Genomic DNA, 16,747 nt, shown 5'->3' with positions numbered 1-16,747 from the left:
TCTCCATCCACCCTGCTGTTGGCGTTTCCTCTTTCTCCTGCTGTTCCTTTTGTTATGTTGTCCTGATTTGTTCTGTGTCATAGCTCTTCCATGAGCTGAGACCATGTAGAAAAAAAATAAAATTTATATATACTGAAAATTTCCTCCTCCTCCATCCCCCCCCATTCAAACAATGCCCCCACATTCGCGGATTCGACATTCGCCGCATTTTCTAGGAGCGTATTCCCCATGAATGTCGGGGTCTGATAGTATTTCTGAAAATGCCTGATCAAGCCCTATGGTTTGACTGGCAACTGCCGACGCTTATTGGCCAGCACATTGGGAGCTTTAATGTCCATCAAACAGCCCATTGCTGGGAATAGGTCCTCCAGTTCAACACCCCTCTGAGGGACGGCACACACATTGATGCTCACCCTGCCTGCGGAACACCCGGTTGGCAGTTTATAGCTGGGTCTGGATTTGAATGCAGGCTAGACAGGACTCCTGAAGTTTGTTTTAAAAGTTTTGGAGTTTATTGATTTTTTTTTTTTTGTCCTTTGCAATACGGTTGATGCTTTTTATATGCGGGTGGTGGCTTACAGCTGTTTTCCGCAAATATATAATAAAATTCAAGAAATCAATTTTGATGTGGGATTACAGTATAAAAAATAAACAGCATGCGGTCCTACTTTGCCTCAGGTGGCATCGGATTGCAATAAGTGTGCACAAGAAGACTGTAACGTTAGTGCTCGACTGCCAGAAGAACTTCACTCGTCCCCTCAAACGCAGCAACAATGCACAAATTGACAAAAATGGCATCATGATCTTCGGAACGCGGCTCGTGGACGAAGCACATTTTGAGGTGAGCTGCGGCCGGGCCATAGGCACTATGAACTAGACCTCGTGAAGACCCTCGGAGATGTTTGCAGTTGAGACAATTGTGGAGGATTGTAATGGTGTAAGTTTTAGTGGTAGGGATTGGGTGAGGATCATCCATGAGGCAAATTGTGATAAGGTACATTTCCACCAGCAACATTCCATGGAAAAGTCGACGCACCTGAAGCACAGGTGAAGTTTGATTTCAGGAAAATTCCTTTTTGGGACGTTGCCCAATTGTCTAGAATTCTTCACAATGTCCTTTGTTTTAGAGCGATCACTAGTACGAACATTTTATTGATGGAGTAGAGGTTTCTTTAATGGCAAGAGGATCTTCTGTTGATTAAAAATAACAGGTGTTGTCGATAATGGGCTCATGATAAGAGCGGCAGTAATGGTTGGGGCCCAGTGGAACAGTTTGCATATGAGGCAAGGTAGTAGCGCCGTAAACACATCACAAGGTAAAAAATCTTTCAACTGCATGATGTCACGCTACCTTGTGGTAAAACAAATAGATAACTTGATTATGGAAAATAGTGTGGTGTGGTTTCTCTCCTTCCTCTGCATCCAACTGCTTTGGGGGGGAGGGGGGGGGGGGGGTTAAAACGTGCAGCTTTAATTTAACTTCACAATTAAACATCTGGAGATCTCTTAAACAGTCTGCTCATATATGGACGAGTCTTGCTTGATTTCATGCAAATGTCTCCACAACCTTCTTAATTTCAATGTCCATATTCCTCTGAATCTTCATCATCGCCAACCCTGAGAGCCTCTCCCGTGATATCAGTTGTGTAAATGTAGGAATTGTCAGGTAACTCTCGGTCTCTGTTGTTAATCGAATATTGTTACTCGATAATTAGCAGCAACGCATATTGTACACGAGGGAATATAGTTTCGAAGGTTAGGGTAAGTTGGCTTGGGTGGGTGGTAAAGGTTCAGGTAAGGTGTTTGTCTGAATCTACGAGAACCCCACCTGGGTCTCATGCCGCTGCTCTATGATGTTGTCGTCCTGTATTAAGTACTTATAGTATATACTTTGGCTCCTTGCCGAGTGAGTGAACAATGCCAAGAATTCCACGGGTCACCTTAGAGTAACAAGTGTGCGGGAGTGCTGAAGATAAATGTCTGCAAACACAGACGGGTGTGTTGTGCCACAAGAATGTGCTTCCTTACATAGCCTGTGATTTGTTTATTTTCCCTATGCATGTTCTGGCCGCTTCCTTTACAAGAATACCTGAAATTTTATGGAAGCAAATAACAGATTTTCATCTTAATTTTGTGGGATTCTTTTATGCATCCCTGGCTAATAGAGTGCATCACTTGTTATTGATCTGCAACGCGAATCAAGCGGGGTTATGTCTGGCCAGGCCTGACCGTATGGCATTATGGAGCCTTGACGTTAACCGTCCACTTTAGTTATCACGAATATGCTTCGAATTTCCTCCCAGCCATGTTAATCATGACCATCTTGAGATACGTTTTTATTCTGTCTGCCACGTCAGCTTCGAAGCATTTGGTACACCCGATTTGTTTTAATATTATAAACATTGAGGCAATGAACATATTTTCAACTCTCCTTTCATGGTGCATTTCTCCTTTTGTAAGTGTTCATCTCCTGATCGATGCAATCCACTTTTAGATCGATGAAGTTGAAGAGGTTTACATTACATGCGATGAGATGGTTACCATCAGATCTGAAATATGCAGATAAGAGATATGAGATCTATCTTCAATGTCTAACTTTTTAAAGTATTCACACTGCCTGGATGCACATCCATAGGTAGTGAAGTGCCTCCCCCCCCCCAAACCCCCTGCCTCCTTTTCCCTTCCCTTCCTCTAATACCTTTGCACACAACACATTGATTTCCCAAGTCCAAACTCTCTGTCCCTTTCTAATTGAACACTCGAGGGTTAATTCATATAGCTCCATACGAGGGGCAGTAGGTGATGTTATGATGTTCCTGGGAGTAAGGGAGAATGAGGGTATGTTTTGTGAAGTGAACACCGATCGACCCTCATGTGCTTCCATTTCACCACGTGTGCCTTGCAAACCCAACGCCCGCTCCAAAAGCTGCCTGTATATTTTGGGATGCCTCTATCCGGCTGCCTGCCACATCTGGGCTCATTATTTATTCCCCACGCTGCCCCGGCTCTCACCACAACCATATGACGACTCCTAGAAATGGAGTTTTTTGAGCATCGGCTGTTTATGAGGAAAACTGTAGTCTGGAGGCGTTTCTGACTCACTGCACAGATCCACTGTTTCCCAGAGGATCACAACTTATTCTCCTGAAGTTGTTTGAGCAGTCACTAATAGGGGCTCGCCTGTTTTCTTAGCACACTTCAATAAGCCAATTTCACCGTTGCTAATATGTTATCATCATTATTATTAATAATTCCATGACATCTACTGCTACCATTTTGTTTTCTCAGCTTCTGTTGAATACTGTGATTTCTTGTGATGTTCTTCTGGCTGACAAATACTGCTATGACTCTGAAAGGTGGAACATCGCTCTTACAATATAGCTTTTACTTAGCAGAGCTTATTTTCCTGCACTTGCACTTTGCACTATGGAGTTATTGCCTTCAGATGTTCCTCTAACTCCTGTGTCATTTGTCACCAGTTGAAGTATGGTGTCTTATATAATAATATTGATAACATCGGTGAATTTTTTTTTTTTTTTGTATACAAGATCGAGGCTCGTGATAGAGCTAACATTAACCACACAGAAAGACAAACCGACTCATAAAACATATAACATGGGGAGCAGTAGACAAGATGGGGCGAGAGGGGGAGGAACACAAACACAACATCTGAGAGCAGGGACATCGAGAGATCTGTGGAAGGGAGAGGGCTTTGGGGGGGGGGAGGCATGGGAAGGGGGGAGGGGTGGGAGAGTTATAAAACATATGGACACTGCCGGGACTTCCAGGAAAGAAGTTGGAATTTCAAACAAGGTGGATCTGGGGTGAATTAGTGGGGGTAGAAAAGATCAAGGTTTTGGATGGGGAAAGATAAGAGATGGTGGTGAACAGCTGTTTTAAAGACCTGGAGGGAGGAGTGGGATTGAAGGGAGTGTGGGAGTTTGTTCCAGAGGCGGGAGAAAAGAGGAATGAAAGAGTGAAGGTGAGCAGACAGCCGAGATTTAGGCAGTTTAACCATCAGAGGGTTGCTGGCAGATCTTGTGCGACCTGTAGGAATATTTGGGGGACAAAGCACAGAGAGATAATGTCATTAACAATAATTCGAGAGGTCATAGAACACCTTACCCCACAGTCTTGAGAAACAAGGACATGGTCTTGGTCAAAGAGTGGCACATTTTGTGGTGACGTAAAATGCCGTAATATTTGTCCAAGTACTGCTAAACGGAAGTGTTTTGGAAGTGTCAAAAAGGTGATTTGAATTCTACATTTTTCAAATTTATACTTGTATTTAAATAAAATAAAGATTTTAGAGGTCGTGTACAAATATTTCAGAAGTTTACCGCCGTTGATGCAGCGACATCAACTTATTTAACATGTTACATTTCTTCTCCATGCCTGTTGTTTGTGTCCTTTCTGACGTTCTTAAAAACAGTAAGTTTCCTGTTTGGAATGATTTTCAATTTCGTTTGATAAACCTAAGGCAGACAGACAAAAAAAAAAAATCGCACTCCTCTCTGCGCATGCGCGATCCGGTCAAATTTGAAGCTAAAGTACTTCTGAACTACAGGTTATTTTCCCGATAAATGTTCCGATCCTTCTTCAAAATATGGCATTGAATTTAATTTTTTTATGTTGAAGTCCTCATCTATATAGTCCTCATCGAGGCCAGGCCTTAAATAAAAGAACTGCATTCATTTGCCAGAAACCCTGGTGTTGGGCTAGCGGCTAGGGTGCCAGCTTAGGATCCTAGGATCCTGGGTTCGAATCCCGGTCGATCGCTGAATTAACGCCAGGGGGGTTGACTCAGCCTGTCATCCTTCCGAGGTCGGCTAATTGAGGACCAGTTCACTGGTAATTCCCTGTTTGTCGTTAAAGGTGGCAAAAAGGGTTGGCGTCAGGAAGGGCATCCGGCCGTAAAACATTGCTTCAAAAAGGGGACCGAAAAACAACAACAACCACGGTTCCCGAAAAAGGCCAACCCCCGCTTGCGGGGAAAAATGGCCTCTAAAGGTGGTTTTTTTTTTATTCATAGAAAAGTGAAGAAAGAGAGACTAGTCTAAGAGTTTTTGATAAAGTAAAAAATCTGCTTTTTGAAAAGGGGAAGATCATATGTGTTTGGAAAAAACATGAGAAGGTAAAAAGTTCCAGAGTTTGGCAGTGGAGGGGAAGAAAGAAACATTATAACGGCCCACCCTCGAGTTGCCAATGGCCACACAAGAATCGTGCGATGTAGTTATTGACTTGTCGAGTAAAATTAAGTTGTTCCTCAATCATCAACTGACCTTTATTTGTCTGTCTGTTCTTCTGTCTATAAAGTGAACCAATTGCTTGTGGTAAAAATGTTAACAAAGTCAGTGTTGGCATTGTTCTAACATCTGTTTGAACTTAACAAAAAGGTTGAAATTTTATAATGACAACCTCTGGCAATATGGCAACTGAATTTAAAATATATCCAAAGAAAGATCACAAGTCAGACCTCAGTATCTAATACTTTAGCATATATGGTGTAATACAACACCATATATGGTGTGACCAAACTTGGCACAAATTATATTTGTTGTGTTGTGACTAAAGATTGTTAACGGCATAAAAAAATAGCGGTTTAAGGGGGTTTACCGGGGTCAAAGTGGATCCAGGTTTGACCCCCCACAATAGGAATTTGCTTTTTCCTCTTAAACTACACACACGATTTCGATGAAACTTGACCACAACCGTTATCACCCGTGATGTACCGAAGTTTGTTCACGACATTAAAAGGATATGCCCCTTTGGGGATCTATGGGGTAGTTGCCCCCCAAAATAGGTATTTGCTTTCTTCTCAGAAACTACACACGCAATTTCGATGAAACTTCACCACAACCTTCATCACCCATGATGTACCAATGTTTGTTCAGGGCATTAGAAAAATTGGGGTCTGATGAGGCATATGGGGTTGGTGGGGAGGGGGAGGGGATTGCCCCCCAAAATAGGTATTTCTTTCGTTTGTTAAAGTCTTATGATTATGTTAGTATGATTCTACATACTGCCCTGTCTTCTAGCAATCATTGAAATTGCTTTAAAATACCTTTAGTCAGTGCAGTATACTGTTTATTCTACCAGATGAGCGCCAGGGGTGTTGCCCCTATGTTTAATGTCTGTGATTGGTGGTGCATGATGGCTTACCAGAAGGTTGTATTCCACTCACAGCAAGACCAGAGCAGACAATCGTCAACTGATTTCCATTACAAGACCAGACTAAAGTATGAGGTATACTTTGTTTTAAATATGTTTCAGTGGGTTCTTTCCCAGCGTGTACCTCGGTTTAGAATAAGTACACCGTATCCCTGCGCATCGTAAGAGCCGACTAAGGGTTGGCGTCAGGAAGGGCATCCGGCCATAAAAACATTGCCTCAAATAGGGAACCATGATTGTCATGGGGCCCGCAAGGCTAACCCCCGCTCTATCTAGCGGGGAAAATGGCCTTAAAACGATCATTCATTTCTACAGACGGTAGCTTTTCGGTTATTATTTAACAGCTGGATCATTGGTGTAGGTTTTGGACATTCTTTCTCTGCTGTCCCGGATCTTTGCTTCCCAAAAAGTTTCCATTTGAAAAACACTTGTACATCCTCACATCCTGTACCAGCATCCTCACATAGTCCTTTAATCAATGTTGACGATTTTGAAGATTCATTATTTATTCCAGACTCTTTATTGAGTAGGTCGAGCTTCATTTCCTTTTTTTGTTTTTGTTTCCTAGACAGGGAATTGTTCCAAATTGTTTGTTTAGTACACGAGGACCTTTAAACACCAACCACCCTTCTTCACTAATTCCTCCAATGTCATGTGATTCCACATTCTATTTTACCTTCTTGAGGAGCCTGTGAAGCCCACAGTAACTTGGGCCATGGAAGGACACTGTCACTGCCTTCACTGGATTCTAACAATTATTACTGAAACGCCTCATCATTTGCTCTGCAATCTGTCATTTCATGCAGACTATATGTCATGATTTTGCACCTCTGTCTAAGTGCGGCCGGCGTCTGAGTCGGTCCCCAATAAATACATGATGAAGACTCTTTTCTGACTTCTATGGGCCTTTCTACATCAGCCATTAATGTTTCCTCTGAAAGACGGTTTGATCTACGATTCATTCCTGATGGGCTCCCCCCTTGCTTGGGATGGACCAACATGGAGGTTTTAGCAAGATCTGACTTCTCTAGGGATTCAAACCATGTCCAAGCAGCTCAGGGCAGTGCACATTACCAAAGACTTAATTTGACCACTCCTGTACATGGTGAATTGGCTTAACATCTGCACGAGGCATTTCTTTAAGTAATTCTCCATCGTGGAGATGCTGAACATTGTTTTGTGTTCAAACTTGCTTTACTGCCAGACAAATGGATTTGTTTCAGTTTCCTGAGCTTGGCCTCTTGAGGTTGTTGAGGCCTAGCCAACAGGCCACCTGGTCTTACAGTCTTCATGTGTCCAAGACTCGCAACACTTTCAGCCAAAGAAATCACAATCTTGGGGTTTTAGTCTCTTTAGAAGCTCAGTTGCAATTTCGACAAAATCATTATCTGAACCGCACTGAGAAGGATAGTCAAATAATTTTGTAATTTTTGGGGATGTTAACAAAAAGAAGAACTTCACAAATATCGAAGATATCTCAAGAGGTCAGGAAGATTTGGCCTAATCCATATGTATAAGCAGCAAACTCGGCTGGCCTGATGACCTAGACTCCCTAGAGGTACGCGCACTCACCTCTGAGCTGTCAAGCCTGGGTTTGAATCCCGACCTATCTATAAACTGGCATCTCAGTGTTTCACAGTCAGGGTGACTCATCATTGTGTGTCGTCCCTCAGATGGACGTCAAATGAGTGTCCCATCTGCCGGCATTAGTTGGTGGCGTTAGAGATTCCACGGTGTCCTTTGCGAAGCGTAGATGAATTATCGCTGGCACTGTGAACACATTCCAAATTCCTACCCTAACCTACAGAGGATGTTGCATCAGCAACAGAGACTTGAGAATGGCGTGCATGTTTGTGAACCTTCAATGAAGAGAAATCAATGTGGGTGAACTCAGATGCAACAGTTTTGTCATTTTCCACCTCTTTGCACCTCACACTGTGTGTGTGGCTGATGCGCATCCAACATGGTGGGGATGTGTGTGTCTGGCACATGTGCCACTGGCATGCAAGAGCTACTTGCACTTCGACCAACCATAATAACCAAAGGTGAATTACTTGGTGGAAAAACAATGTGATCAGATTTTACTACAAATCATTCTGTTCTTTGTGAGCCATTGCAGAAAACCTAGAACTCGACAGCCATTTTTCAGAGCGAGGGTCGCAAATGTCCTATGGTTGCTAAAGTGGTGACCTTATTTAATGGGAAAATGGTGAGAGACTTAGATGACATGCCAAAGTGATATGGTGGAATCGGACAATAACGCATCATTCATTCGAGTACACTGCGTTCGGATGGCGGCCCGTCCCGGATTCTGTTCCCTTGCCAATGAAACTTGCCTCGGCAGCCCTGTGCACCTGGCGCTGTGAAAGCAATGGTTAATGCATCATTATGTTTGTGTGAAATAGTTGATTAGAGAAGAGTAGAGTGGTGTGGTATGCTTCACCCATGCACACACCTGTGCAGTACAGTGGAACACTTCAGGGAACTTTAAAACTTTTATGTTGGAGAGTACTTTCAGGATAAAAATGCAACTCAGAGGATCAAAAGGATGAATTGATCATTCAAGTTTATCTTTGAGATGTTTAAGTTGATTGAGATCGGTGAAATGCAGTGGCTTTGTAGCATACTTGAAGATTTTGTCAAACTTAGGGGACATCTATTTATTACATATGCATCGGAAGGACATTTGTCGGTGGTATTGTGGATTTGGGGTGCAGGTGGCAGCAATTCGACCTTTGTGTAAATTGGCTGTAAGGGGTGGGGGGTTGTCTGGTGTAACCTGTGTTTGAAATTGTCACTTGTTTTCAACATTCAATTCCCGTTTTTTAACCCACGCATGCGAAGCAAGAGGCGGGGTTAAGCAATTGGTTCACGTCTAGCTGTCTGTCCACAAACGTCAGTTTATGATCGAAGACCAACTTCATTTCAATTGAACATTACATTTTGACCACGAATCAGAACATGAATCGGAAAATGAACCTGCAGCTTAGCAGTACTTTGGCTCCCAATTCGTCCTGATTGCACATGCGCAGAGATGAGTGAGATAATTGTTTTGCTCTGTCTGCTTGTCTGGCAGTCAAACAAAATAGAAAATCAGTCCAAATGGAAAACATACTGTTTTTAAGGACGTCATGTAGGACACAAACACCAAGCATGATGAACTAATGTAACATGTTGTTGTTGTTGTAGTTGTTGTTGTTGTTGTTGTTGTTGTATAGCCCCTGACAGTTCTCTCAAACAAGCCCAGGGTACGGACACAGCCGATCGATCTCACAGGAGCGACCCAGAGATCCCCCGCATCCAGGATGGTGTACCCCCGCCTTCACAAAGTCAGGGCCATGAGAGAGAGAGAGAGAGAGAGAGAGATAGAGATAGAGATAGAGATATATAGATAGATAGAGATAGAGAGTTACAGACAGACAGACAGACACAGACACACACACACAGACACACAAGAGAGAGACAAGAGACAGACAAGAGGGAAAGGGCCAGTTCATGGGGACCGATCGGCACTCTGACCGTGACCACGCTGCCCTGATGAATCACTTTGTTACTTCCAAAAAACCTTCCATTTAGCAGGACTTGGAAGAATATTCATGCCCTGAGGGCAGAGTAACTATGAGAAAAGCTATGAGAATCGCCACTCACACCGTCATGCCCTGAGGGCAGAATAACTGTTTGAGATTCTGCATTCTGACTAATATGGCGGCGCATAGCGCAATGTGGTTACATCACTCCTGCTATGCAAGGTCAAGGTTCACGAACCAAAACAAACATAGATTGTGTTCAGAAACACAAATCCAGAGCTTAAAAGACTCTTTCCATGTCCTTTTTCCCCCCGACTGTGTAGGATAAGGTGTTCTATGAACTCTCTCGTTAAAAAAGGAGTACCTGTACTTGATTTGATTTGATGGACCATACTCTTTGCAAAGCGTTAGTGCTGTCGAAGCAGTGTCTTGGCAAGGGCTATTCTCAGTGGTTTGTCATTGCCTTCCTAGAAAAAGGAGTATATATACCAGGTGTTAAATCATGCTAATGAGATTTTGGAAGCATCACTTTATTTAAGTCCTACTAACATATCAGGTGCTTGATATATGGGAGTTGCTGAATAATGTGCAGTGCAGTAAAATATGATGATATTAAAAGTGGGTTTCATGAACAAATAGGTGACGAGAGTATGGTAACTGCCACGAGACATTTAGTGAGACACGGTCGGTCGTTAGTCCTCAATCAGAATAAAAGAGGCTTTTCTGTTTCTCTCCCTCATTTGCTTTTTTACTCTGATGATGAGAAAATGCGTTCTCTTCTCTCTTCTCTCTGCTCTCTTTACTCTCTCTACTTAGTCGAAAGACACTATGGGATCTTTGTCATTCATTTACGAATACGAGCAGATCCGACACCCAGTTTAATGTCCATCCAAGGGGCAATGCACGAATTGATGTAACTAGGACGTGCCCGTACGTGGGTGCCCGTTCCTTGCCAAAAAAAAAAAAAAAAATGTCTTCCATGGGCGTGCCCATGGGCCCATGGGCGTGCCCGTAAGTGCGTGATGTGACCGTACAATTAATGTATCGTCCCGACGCCGCAGCTCGGATGGCGCTGCAGTTAATCGGGCCTGTATCGGCAGAGTTATTATAAACGTGTACTACAATCGATCGTACCTTACAGCGTCTGCTCGCCACGTTCAGCATCAGTACGTCGTCACTATGACTATCCGTAAGTCCGGAAGTGACGTCCTCATTTGACTGTCCGGAAGGTCGCATATCGCAGTTACGATGAATCGCAAATTAGTTTTAATTAGTTTTAAAACATAGTTTAACGCCAACATAGCGCCAACATAGTTTGCCAACGTGAAATAAATGAATACGCTCTCAAATGTGCCGTCCGAGGCAGAGTCTGTTCGCCACGTTCGGCACACGTGATAGCTCGCTGCTCTCTGATTGGTTGAATCGTTTTTTGGACATAGCTCGGTAACTACTTCTCCGATTAATATGAAACCTTGAAAAGGCACATCCTCGGGTCCCCAGCAATATACCTGGCAAGTTTCAAGTATATCGGACCCGTGGTTGTCGAGAAACAGCGGTCACAGACAAACAAACACACAGACACACAGACACACACACATGCACACAGAGATTACTGGAATTATAGATAGATGCTCTGCCTGCGAAGCACCAACTCAATAGTTTATAATTAGGTGAGGAATCGAACACAGACGAGACATGCCAAAGGGTTGGCCGTTGTGGCCTGTTCTTGTCGCAACTCAACCCAAACTCATGATGTGGGAAAGCAGGTTTTAAACACCATATGCCATGTATGTGTTTGTCCATTGTCCAATACTGCCCTTGTATTTTATGCTGGACTACAATAATTTCTGGGTCCTCCATGTGCTTTAAGTGAGAGCTCCACAGCGAACCTGAGATTAACCTAAAAAAAACTATTTTGGCCATGCTGCTTCAACTCTCCCAACAATGGATGGAGGCAATGTCAATCTCAATGTCAGGCAAGAGTTCAGAGCTGTCTCTCTGTACCTATCTCGAGCATTTGATGCAGTCAGGCACCCTGTCTTGATCTGCAAACTCTGCCTATGGCATCAAAACTTCCTCCACTCCTGTATTTAGTGTATAGCTCTCAACGAGATCATCTCATCTCCACTCTCTGTCAAGTTTAGATACCCCACGGCATTGTCGTGACCCAGACTTGTTCATCACATCTTCATCAAATATCTTTCTGATTACCTGGAACATCCGGTCTATCTCTTTGATGATGATTCCACCCTCTGCCATATCATTTCTCATCCTTCACACAGGCAGGCAGCAGTCTCTTCCCTCTCTGTAGTCCTTGATATAATCAGGAGCTGGTCCAGCACTTGGAATGTCTGTCTTTCAACCCCAACAAATCCCATACACTCATGCTGTCTCTCCGAGAGAACGTCTGGCAAACCCTCCTATCTATTTCCTAAATAAATCACTTGAAGAGGTTGAGTCACTCAATCCTTTGGGCCTCATTATCAGTGATGATCTTTCTTAGGCAGACCATATTTCCAAGATGGCCTCCAAGGCCAGCTGCTGACTGGGCATCCTTCATCATGCAAGGTCTTTCCTTTGCAGGTTTGAACGTTTGATAACCTAAAAGGCCCTCATTTACAGCTTGATGGAGTACTGCTTTCCTCTTTGGGCTGGCACTGCTATCTCACACCTTGCCTTCTTGATACCTAAAACCTAAAAATCATTGGGATCTCCCACTACGAAACTGAATGTCTAGGCCTGTTTTTCCCCATTGCAGGCAGGTTTGTGCCCTCTGTATTCTACCGCCTCATATTTGGTCTTGCACCCTCTGCCCTCTGTTGGCTCTGTCCCTTCCAGGTTTCTGCAGGGTGCACACGATGTGCCAGTAACCATATTCTTGTTAATCTCTCAAAATCGAGGCTCACTGATCATCTCCACTCATTTATTCCTCTTTTCTCTCATCTGTGGAACCAACTTCCCCAGTTTGCTCAGTCCCATCTTTCCCTCCAGGGCTTCAACAACAATGACCAATAATGGATAACTGAAGCAAAGTAATCTATATATATAAAACACAGTTTGTGTGTGTGTGTGTGTGTGTAATGTTACCGGTAGACTCCTAAACGGAGAGGCTCACGTACTTGATATTTGGCACAGACATGGCCATTGAGCCTGGGAAGAACATGGCTGACCTAAAAATTGATTTCATAATATTTTTTTACCATATTTTTACCTCAGCGCGAAATATTATGACCGGAATCTGACCGGTAGCAGAGCAGCGCGCTGATTCGCTCAGAGCGATCACGTGATGTTCGTTGCCGCCATTAACTCAGTTACGCGTTCGCACGTATTTCAGAGCGAAAAGCAATTGCGTTTTTGCTGGGTACTTCTGCATGATTAGCATTTAGCATGATTTAGCATAGATAGTAGCATGTTTCACATAGATTTTTTTTCAGCGAGCAGAAGTACCCGGCATTGTACGAATAATATATAGATAGTGCCGTGTAGGGCGGAGTGATGCCGCTGTGGGAGGGACCTAGCAAGGTCGCTGTGGGCGGGACCGAGCGAGGTCGCTGTGGGCGGGACCGAGCGAGATCGCTGTGGGCGGGGCCGAGCGAGGCAGCTATGGGCGGGGCCGAGAGAGGTCACTGTGGGCGGGGCCGAGCGAGGTCGTTGTGGGCGGGACCGAGCGAGATCGCTGTGGGCGGGGCCGAGAGAGGTCGCTGTGGGCGGGGCCGAGCGAGGCAGCTGTGGGAGGGACCGAGCAAGGTCGCTGTGGGCGAGACCGAGCGAGGTCGCTGTGGGCGGGACCGAGCGAGATCGCTGTGGGCGGGGCCGAGCGAGGCAGCTGTGGGCGGGGCCGAGCGAGGCAGCTATGGGCGGGGCCGAGAGAGGTCGCTGTGGGCGGGGCCGAGCGAGGTCTGCGTTAGTGCGTTGCCGTTGCCTGGTATAAAAAGATGGTGCTAGATGCTCTCTGCGTCAAGATACGGACTTGATGTCCGTATCTTCACAACAGACATTCCAATGATGATGATGATAAATGTAATACCACTCAAGGAAGGCCCACAACTCAAGAGAGTGGAAAAAAACAATAAAATGAACAAAAATACGGGGAAGGAGAAGCAACCACTCAGAAGAATGACAGAAAATCATTTCCCTTAAATTTACTGTGTTCACCAACTAGCACGACCAGATACAGGACACCAAAATAATTTCCCTTACACATATCATGTCCACCAACCAGCAAGACCATACCACTTACCTCTGGATCAAACTGTATTTCAAATATTCAAACGGTTTTTACATGCTGCCGTCTCCTAGCAACCAATGAAATTTTTCAAAAATATTGTAGTACATTTATTTTTTAATAATGTACCATATTTACGGCAGTATATTTATTTACGCCATGAGTAAGGAAGGAAAATTTCCAGCGCGCTGATTCGCTCATTCGCACTCATTGATGACGATCACGATCACGTGATGACGTGATCACGAATGATGTTCATGACGCGATCGTGTGATGTTCCTTGCCGCCATAAACTCACAGCAAGTAGCATAGATTTTAGCATGATTAGCATTTAGCATGATTTAGCATGATTTAGCATAGATAGTAGCATGTTTCACATAGATTTTTTTTCAGCGAGGAATATTATACACGGAGTCTGACCGGTGGCAGAGCAGCGCGCTGATTCGCTCAGAGCGATCACGTGATGTTCCACCCCCGCCGCCAGTTGGCTTTACTTTTCACGGAGTATGAGCGTTCTATATATTTTCAATTCAGTGCGCCCGACTCGCTCACGTACTTGATTTGTGGCATAGACATGGCCATTGGGCCTTCACGGTGTAATTTGTGCGAGGCTTTTGTCCGAGTGAGCTTGAGTCGAGAGGGCGAATGTACGGGTTGGGAATGTACGGGTCTCCCTTCCCTCACCCGGCAACGCCGGTACTGGAGGGCGTCACAGGATCGGTGAGTCTCCAAAATCCGCTTCGTGCTGTTGCGAAGATTCAGGAGGATGTCGCGATTGTTGTGCTGCTCTCCGACCATGAGAACTGCAACGTCATTGTTGACTGGCCCTCCCCTTCCCTCCCCCTCCCCCCTCCCCCCTCCCCCCTCCCCTCCCCTTACCCGCTCCCCTTCTCCCCTCCCCCTCCCTTTTCCCCCTCCCCTCGCTTTTCCCCCTCCCCCTTCCCCTCCCCCCTACCCCTTCCCCTCCCCCCTACCCCTTCCCCTCCCCCCTACCCCTTCCCCTTCCCCCCTTCCCCTCCCCCTATCTCTCCTCCTCCCCCTCCCCTCCCCTCCCCCCCCCTCCCCTCCCCCTCCCCCCTCCCACCCCTCTCCTCTCCCATCCCTCCCCCTCCCCCCCTCCCCCTCCCCCCTCTTCTCCCTCACGTTTATACACGGAATGCCGGGTACTTCCCCCCCCTCTTCTCCCCTCCCCCCCTCTCCTCCCCTCCCCCCCGTTCCCCTCCCCTCCTCTTCCCCCTCCCCTCCCCTCCCCCGCCCGGCAATGCCGGGTACTTCTGCTAGTGTTGTTATAAGTGCTTGGGAAAAAATTGTGATTTAAATTGCTGGTTGACCGCTTTGGTGAATTCCGGTTTCCGGTGTTGATGGTCGCTTCTGGTGATGGATGGTTACTTCCGGTTTCTGATGGTGTGTTCGGTTGGTGGACAGGATCGATGTTGTTATTATTCACTATTTGGTATCGTGATTTTGTGTACATGAGGTATTGAGGTAGTGTATTCGTTATTGCTGAAGTCTGCAGTAGTGTCGGTAGAGATTAGTGAGTATTTTTATTTTATTTTATTTAGTAGCTTACATTCTCTCTTCATTTTAATGGTTCGTCGAGTGGTATGTTTTAATATTTTTATTCTTGGTGCGGGTTGGCGGTGGTTTGGGTGTGGCAAGGACAGGCAATGATGCAGGCATAGAGAATGCAGAAAGTGGTTACGATGTAGTGTGTGCATCGGTGGTGTGGATGTAGCAAGTGCAGGCAGTGTTATGACCATAATGAGGGCAGGCGGTGGAATCAGCATAGCAAGGGCAGCCGGTGGCGTTGGTGTAGCGACAACAGGCAGTGTTGCAGGCATAGCGATGGCAGGCAGTGATGTGGATGTAGTCAGGTCAGGCGGTGGTATGGACCTAGCTAGGGTAGGCAGTGATGCAGACATATCAAGTTCATTGGGTGGTGTGGGCATTGCAAGGGCAGGCGGTGGCGCAGGCATAGCAAGGGCATGTGATGTTGCGGGCATAAGGAGGGCAGGTGGTGGTACAGGATATTGAGGGCAGGCAATGGTGCTAGCCTAGTGAGGGCAGGCAGTGGTGCAAGAGGCGGTGGTGTGGGCATAACGAGTGTAAACGGTGGTCTGTGCATAGCAAGGGCAGGGGGTGGTGTGGGTGTTGCGAGGGCAGGCAGTTGTGTGGACGTAGCGTGGGCAGGCGGTAATGAGGGTAGGCGATGCTGGAGGCGTAGCGAGGGCAAGCGGTGGTGCAGGTGTAGCGAGGGCAGGTGGTAGCGAGGGTAGGTATTGATGAGGGTGTAGCAAGGGCAAGCGGTGGTGCAGGTTTAGTGAGGGCAGGCAGTTGTGTAGATGCTTCAAGGACAGGCGGTGGTGTGGGCATAGGGAGGGCAGGTGGTGGTGGTATCGGCATAGTGAGGGCAGGCAATGGTCTGGGCATAGTGAGGGCAGGTGGTGTTGTGGTCGTAGCAAGGGGAGGCAATGTTGAGGGCGGGGCGATGTTTTTGGGAGATGATGAAATTATTGACTATGTAGATTCTTAATTTCTGTCGAAAGGATAATAATAGATATAGAGGTATTTGTTGTTTTGAAGGAGAAGAGGAGAAAGGGACATTGAAGGAATGTTAAATGACATACAGTACCTGGTCATGGCAGGAAGATGCAGGAAGATGATATGGAAGATGTTTGTTGTGGCACACACGTAGGGGCAAATGATGTCGGAAAAGTTTACTCTGAAGATTTGAAACATGTACTTGTACAGGTTATGGTATTCGAGTGCAAGTGAAGAGATTTTATGCCTCTGGCCCCGAAGGTGGCCGGAGGCATTGTTTTTG

At 45.6% G+C, this 16,747-nt stretch overlaps 1 protein-coding gene across 1 annotated transcript in view; it reads left to right on the top strand.

The window, feature by feature from the left end:
- Window positions 1–16,747, top strand: part of COL5A1 (collagen type V alpha 1 chain) — a 505,662-nt gene that overhangs the window by 102,446 nt on the left and 386,469 nt on the right. The window contains exon 4 of the mRNA XM_068102230.2: window positions 679–841. Within this exon, the coding sequence (XP_067958331.1) occupies window positions 679–841 (163 nt within the window). The remainder of the gene's footprint in view (window positions 1–678; window positions 842–16,747) is intronic.

This window comes from Myxine glutinosa, chromosome 13 (genome assembly GCF_964187855.1).
Source record: "Myxine glutinosa chromosome 13, kmMyxGlut1.1, whole genome shotgun sequence".
NCBI classification, from domain to species: domain Eukaryota; kingdom Metazoa; phylum Chordata; class Myxini; order Myxiniformes; family Myxinidae; genus Myxine; species Myxine glutinosa.
Note: the sequence above shows the minus strand (reverse complement) of the source record. Positions and strands in the feature narration are given on the sequence as shown.